Source organism: Mizuhopecten yessoensis, unplaced genomic scaffold (assembly GCF_002113885.1).
Source record: "Mizuhopecten yessoensis strain PY_sf001 unplaced genomic scaffold, ASM211388v2 scaffold10841, whole genome shotgun sequence".
NCBI classification, from domain to species: Eukaryota; Metazoa; Mollusca; class Bivalvia; order Pectinida; family Pectinidae; genus Mizuhopecten; species Mizuhopecten yessoensis.
In genome coordinates this window covers 208,193-215,396 of record NW_018408748.1, presented here as the reverse complement: position 1 = coordinate 215,396, position 7,204 = coordinate 208,193, and the positions used below count along the sequence as shown (strand labels likewise).

General features: G+C 36.9%; 1 protein-coding gene across 1 annotated transcript; it reads right to left on the bottom strand.

The window, feature by feature from the left end:
* Positions 1-324: 324 nt before the first annotated feature.
* On the bottom strand, positions 325-5,082 carry LOC110462886. Its single transcript, XM_021517123.1, has 3 exons — positions 4,910-5,082; positions 3,358-3,479; positions 325-2,195 (listed from the first exon to the last, which is right to left on the bottom strand). The coding sequence occupies exons 1-3, from the start codon at positions 4,936-4,938 to the stop codon at positions 1,453-1,455; spliced, it is 894 nt and encodes a 297-aa protein (XP_021372798.1). The 5' UTR covers positions 4,939-5,082; the 3' UTR covers positions 325-1,452.
* Between the last annotated feature and the right edge of the window lie 2,122 nt (positions 5,083-7,204).

Below are 7,204 nucleotides of genomic sequence, written 5' to 3'. Positions count from 1 at the left end.
ACGTATTCTTGTATGAAGCCGTGCAGCGTCATATTTTTTTATAACTATGATTTTCATCTTTATCAATCAATATATGAATTTACTACAACTGAGTACTTAAGTATGGCGTTTAAGTATGAAATTTTGATAAATAATGTATAGATAATAAACATTTAAGGATTAACGTGAATGATTTTTTACGTTATTGAGCCATAACATAGAAAAGGAATGTTATCTGAATAAACCGCAAAGCGTTTTATGAAAAGAGAATATCGCAAAAAAATCGTTCAAGTTTATACTTTTGATGTAATTCTAATATAAATAAAGAAACAATTAAATATGTTCAAACATTAAATTTAATAAATCACGCATCAAATGATGCAATACTCAAAATCAATTAAAACAATCAATACGCCGACGTCATAACGAAAGTGTTAACATCATCCAATCAAAACGCTTGTAACAGTTCTTTCGTTCGAAAGTATAGCACTTTCATCATTTTTCTTTATGTTATGAGCTGATAACATAAAACAATAAACCAGTAGAAATGCTTGTTTCAAACAGAATTAAATTATAACAGAATAGCTTTAACTCCGAAATAAATAGTTCTCTGATCGAAAGCTAAGGGGAGAAATGACACACACAATGTGGCAGGTAATGAAGTCTACGATTACATCAGAACAATTTGACAAATAAAGAAATTACTTAAAATAATTTAAATCTCTGGTTACATGTAAACCTAAAACAATCCAGGGGAATCGGGAAACTGTTGCCGAAAGACTCGTTTGACCTTTTAGACCTCATTAAATGTGTAGACGCGTGTTTCGAGAACTGATATTAGAGAAATATAAACAGAATCCAGATTAAAAACTACATATTACGTATGACCAGGTGATACCAATTGCGACTATGACCAAATTTTTAACAAGAAAGAAAAAAACAATTTCTGTTGGAGAATATAACTACTGTTCCCTATCACGTGATCTGTTCTAGGCGAATCATACGAGGTGAAAAACGAGTCCAGCACAATTTGGATTTTTTATTTTGCCCCAATCCCCGCTCAGAATCGCCCTTCTGTGACGTCATTCTCGTTTTATTACTGAATGTTTTGTTTTCGGACACGTTCAAGCGAGTTTTACAAGTCACCTAGCTGTTCTTTGATTTTGTTTATGAATTACGAACAATGTGCACTTATTCTGCATGTAAGTCAATGATCAATGATTGAACAGCCATATTGAAGATTTTCATAACAAAGATTTGTTTATAGTTTGAAAACTTGAACCAACTTCTCTTTAATCACTTGACAGATACATCATAACAAACAACAACACAAGAGCAATGTACCAGATGATAGCATCTCTCTTGGATATAAATCCTCATGTCACCCCAACATGAGTCAACAACTATATAGAAAAAAACTCTCTTGATCTCCGATATGACTAGTTTTAAGAAACGCACAAGTACCTTTACATTCTAGCTGTCAAAAAAGTGAAATTTACATTGGAATATTGATTTATCGGCCTTGCATAGATCGAAGTAAAGACTGTTTAGATTGTTCTGATCTTCCCAAGAATAAACAGTGAGAGTATCGCCCATAAAACTCTCGCCACAATAGTGTAGCTCTATTCTGTGTAGACCTTTCGTCAGATTCTCCTCGAAAGGTGGCAAATCGCCTTTACGTGATGAATGGTGCGCGGCGTCAACGACATAACGGGCGTATGACGCCCAATTTGTGTGACAATAAGCGTCCGTATCGCTCCAGGACACGTGACACTCATACGAACTAGCATTGTCTGGACGCGCCATCTTGTCAAATTTCAGGGAAACGTGTTCTTTCGCTGACGCGGCGTATTTCTCCCGCCACCAATCCGGAAGTGGTTTCGGTCGCCGTGTCTCTCTATCGATGCTCACGACCTGTGTGACGCTTGACGATAATAAGACTTTTTCTGTCGAATCAAACATTTTGGTGATCGTGTTTAGAGACGAGCTTCCAATGTATCCTCCTAGAACATGCATTCGAAGAGGTGTTTTTTTGATGGAGAAATCGTAAAGTTCTTTGTAGAAAATTATTTCTGAAGAAATCATGAATGTCATCCTATCACTGGACATTTTTGAAAAATCTCTGAACGTTCTGCCTGATTGGTCTAGAGGGTGGGAGTGAGCGAAGAATCTAGCCGCTCCCATCAGCCTCATCATTTGCCAAAGTTTGGGTTGACCTGAAAACATAAACAAAACAATATATGAACACCATGTGTGTCCGGGTAATCAAAACCCAATCATCTGTAAGCCTCGAATTGAGTGAGTGCGGGGAACATAAATAACGCCAGTGGACAGACAAGAGGGATGCTATCGGACAATCGGTCAGAACGAATGACTGCAAAGTATAAACAAGAGGGTTGTAGCCTTGTCATTACTCTGGTGTTTTGTGACGCGCGAAGTAACTTGGTGAGGGGGGGGGGGGGGGTCATCCACATTGACCATGGTCATCGTTAGCAATAGCTCCCTCTGGTCGCGTTTGTCATCTTATACATACGACCCACACCTGTAAGACTTCTAACTGTTAAAAGTCTGGTGTTGGGACCAGAGAAAATGTATGCTTAGTCTCTCACCTAAACATCTATCAATGCTCTGCGTATATAAAAATATGTAAAGGACATCATCATTGACCACAGCTACCGTGTAACACGAGACAAATTAAAGTAGAGAGATGGGCGACGATCGGTCAAAGTACATGTACATGAAAGAAAAAAACCCTAATGCAAAACGCAAATGGACACACAAGTGCTGAAAAGATGTGAAAGCTGCGAAACTACAATGGAAGTAGGATTTAACTGAGGACATCCGGAACCGATTCGCACCGGAACCTCCAATGATTACAAATTCTACAATGCATGTTTTTCCCGTGACCATTTTATTACTTATTGCTCGATATCTATATTTAGGATTTTGAAAACATGTCATTGGTCACATGTCGGAGACAAAGGTGATACTACATGTAATAGCGTCTGGGTCGGTTATACAGAAAATAGGGGAATCGATCGTGAACGTTAACATTGAATATAAAACGCATAGTGTGTTCTGTTGTTATCAAAGCTATATTCTTCAGTATGTTGTTTCCATTACATGTATGGAAAAATGTTAGAAAAATATATCAAAATAATCAAAATGATATAACATTTTCTGTTGTTTGAGGTTAAATATTTCACATTTTACTGACGTTTTTGTAGCATTTTGTCAGACAAATGAGTGATTGCGACATAGATAAGATATCCAATTTTGAATCTTGAAGTCATAACCATGCAAAAAGACATTACGTCATACACTGCAAGGCGTCGTCGTCAACAATTAATTCCGTGCCTTATTCTCGTACAAACCTACCATTGACGTCATAGTCGCCGGAAACCATGCCCGGATGTTGGATGACAGCCTTCACCGCATCCTGGTCCTCGGAGATGAACGTGCAGTCAAGGATATGGCCGGCCGCCAACTTTCGGATCTCCCTGGTAATCAGGAATTGTCGAGTATAAATACATTTGCAGAAGTAAAATGTTCATTAATTTACTCAAATGGTGAAACATGTATGATGGGAAAACTATAATTTTACGACCATAAGATGATATACGTACAAATCCCGTTATCAAAATGCAGTCAAAAAAAATAATTAAATAGACATGACTTAAAGTACTTGTAAACATACACGTCCACAATGTTCCGAGGTGCAAGCTTGACAGAGAATTTCGGAGTCTAGAAAACGTTCGATCCCTCCAGTTTAAACATTTAACAAAAGGGTCTACTATTCCGTCTTTTCGTATTGCAGAGTTATCTGCACTTGTGAGCAGATATTGATTGTAACGTCATTTGTTTGTGAGAGTAACGTCATCAATTTTTGAGAAAACGACGTAATTTTCTCACACAAACCAATGACGTAACAATCAATACCTGCTCACAAGAGATGATAACTCTGCAATACGCAAAAGCGGAATAGAGATTCTATGGAATTTAGCCTCTTCTATTCTAGCAGACTATTTTTCTTGACCTATACTTGTTTCTTCGTCTCTGGTTCTACATTCTATCACAGGTACTAGCCTCGTCTGTCAATATACCTATAATATAATAGGGTGTATTGCCAGACGAGGCTATAGTACCTGTGATTCTATTTGAATCCTCCTATTCCAACTAAATAATACTGGGTACATGGGTATTTCTAAACATTTTCTTCAGGTTGGTAAGTATTGATTATGAGAAGTTCTTTTTTTGGTCATTTGTCTGATGAAGGTGACAGTGTACATATCACGTACTAGTCATCGAAACGTCACATAGAAAGTTTTATTGGTTGTGTAAAAAGAACTTCTCATAATAATAATAAATAATATCACATGAGGTATTAGGTTACAACTGTAACGAGAAATGATGGTCATCCGAAACTGCACTAAATTAATGCAGTTCAATATCACAGGGACCTGAGAATTTGTTACAGCTATATTTGACACCTTAACTAAGGTGTTCAGAGTAATTTTACATGTTTTGGGGGTTTAAATCGACTTTCGGTAAAAATGATCATATATACGAACACGACTGCACCGGAGACAGGTGTCAGGACTATACTGTACATTGTACATGAATAAACGTGAATTAACTTACAATATGTAAGCTACCATCCTGGTTAGACTTAAACTACATCCAGAACATAATAAATTATACATACAATGTAATAGGCCTATAGGAGAACACTATTTTCCTATATTTAGTGCCGTACGGTTGATGGGTGAAAATATAAACGTATACGTGTACATATGTATGTCGTACGATTGATGGGTGGACACATACACGTATACATATATATGTATGTAAAGCTTGCGGTACATCATGATGATCAAGAACATCCATTCAATGAAATATATCTCTCACTCTCATCCTTTACCAAACAAACCTCAGTTTCTCGGCTCTGGCTTTATCCATGCCTGTCGGACTAGTGGTAGCTGGTTTAGATATAAAGTTTGTGATGGTGAGCTCGAGGTGACAATGTGTGATGTGCACGCCAGATCTACCTCACCCTGTTCATGTGTCACATAGGTTCGCTCCATATCTTGAACCCTACGGAGAGACACGGGTAAGCGGTGTGCTGTAAATTTCAGTGGCACCCGTTTGTTCCGGCGGCTCCGGCGGATTACTGGCTAGATATATATATATAGATGACTATGTCATATAAGGTCACTGATAATGGTAAATACTCTTTCACTACTTTACCAACTTCCATTAAGTTTGTGGAAATATTACTAATACTTAATAATTTTCTCCATCGTATATATATCAACTTGGAGTGAAAAGGGTGGTTAATGGAAATACGTTACGAAATTTCGGCTGTTTTCGGAGAAAATATATCATAAATATTTTAATTCCTCGAGCCCATCCCAGCATCCTTAATTAGTTCCTTCAGATGTGGTAAGCTGACTCGAGCAGTAGAAACCAGGCGATATTGTAACCCAAAAGTCCCTTTTGACCAAAGACGTGTGCAAATATTGTAATTTAAACGTTATAGATGAAACACATTCTTACATGACTTTGAACATATAAAAAAATCCGTTTTAAGATTTTAAGTAGTATGAATAATGTAGACCAGGTTTGTGGGAATAAGAATTCCTTGAATATCAAAATTTATCTTCCATTTTATGTAAAATGTTTAAATAGAAGAAAACATCCACAAATGTAATATTTGATGTCATGAATATTATTAGACTTTCATATAAAGAAATATAGTGTCTCGTAAGCTGGTTTGGCTTGGAGTGTTTAAATGTTATGTTATTGATGTTATTGATAAAACGTGTAAAGACGATCATGTATCAAACTGAAATGAAATAAGCTATTTTATTTTATTTTGATTCATATTTAAGCTGGGGTACTGGCATATACACTAAAGAATAAAAGTAAAAAAAAAAAAAAATGAAAAAAAATGAAAATGCATAACTATACCTTATAATGTTTCAGCTTTTGCTTACAAATATTGACAATAAGCTCAAAATGATTTAGCTCGACGGTGTATCTATAGAATATAACAATACCTCACTTTTGGCTTTGATGTTGAACGTTCGCGCAGATGAGGAAGGCGATGGGTTCTGTCGCCATGCCAGGACATACCAAACGCCTTGAAATTGGTTGTTGTATTCGCTGCTTAACGTTCAGCATGTAAGGTAATAGCAGCAACTGGTTCACCCGTTGTCAGTATATGTAACCGGGCGAAACGCTGTGCTGGGTGCCTTTGGCATGGTAGTTCACAACATCCACGCAGAGTTATGGTCCTTGCAATCCCTTTAGTGTGTGTGTGATTGAAAAGGAACGACAACTCTGGGTAGAGATGAAGTACAGTAGCACTATAAAACCGGTATCAGATCGGCGCTATCGTAAGGAGGCAAATACACATCTATACCCTGCCTCCAACACACATGCACGTGACCAAAATAGTAAACAAATATGAAATCATGTTGAAAACGAAATAAAATATTTCAAAATTACAATGAATATTGTCTTAAGACATGCCTCAGGTCGATGTTGCTAAGTAAGAACCAAGCGAGCTTTCACAAGGTCACTGTCCGGCTTGTCCGCTCGCTTCAATTAAACATAAAATGTCGCTATCAGTACCATCAGCTAAGTTTGTCTTTCCAGCTGTAACATGAAGTCGACCATCAATATCTTGTTTACTCTTAGTTCTTTCTTCGCTACCAACAAATAACAGGAAGGCGATATAAGCTTAGCGCGAGGACCGCATTACTTAATTTTCTTATTGAGCGGACAAGCCTCCGCGGCGTGACGTCATTAAAACGAGACCAATAATATTTTCTTATGATTTAAGATTTTTTTTATGATCGTTGATATACAAAACATGACATAGGAGATTCATATCTTTTTAGTGTCGTCATTATTTTTCTATAAGGACAAAAAGACGTGAAAATGTAAAGACAGGCTTTAAAATGATTTCAGGTGCGGTTCGTAGACATTATAAAGGCGGTTCATCTTTTTATTGAAATTCAGTTGGCATTCATTATGTCTGTATGAACCGTATCTGAAAGTATTTTAGAACTCAAAAATGAACTTTACTGTTGATAGGATGTTTAACCCTTTACACCGAGCCGATATATATCAATCTTAGGAGATAAATATTAGTCTAAACTTTGTCGTCAATTCCTTCTTTGCGTATTGCAGAGTTATCTTCTCTTGTGAGCAGGTATTG

Excerpts from the sequence above, each read along its gene's own strand:
- LOC110462886 (XM_021517123.1), bottom strand. The coding sequence starts at position 4,938 with ATGGATAAAGCCAGAGCCGAGAAACTGAG. Across the intron at positions 3,480-4,909 it reads GCCAGAGCCGAGAAACTGAG|GGAGATCCGAAAGTTGGCGG; the intron begins GTTTGTTTGGTA and ends CCTGATTACCAG. Across the intron at positions 2,196-3,357 it reads CGGCGACTATGACGTCAATG|GTCAACCCAAACTTTGGCAA; the intron begins GTAGGTTTGTAC and ends TTATGTTTTCAG.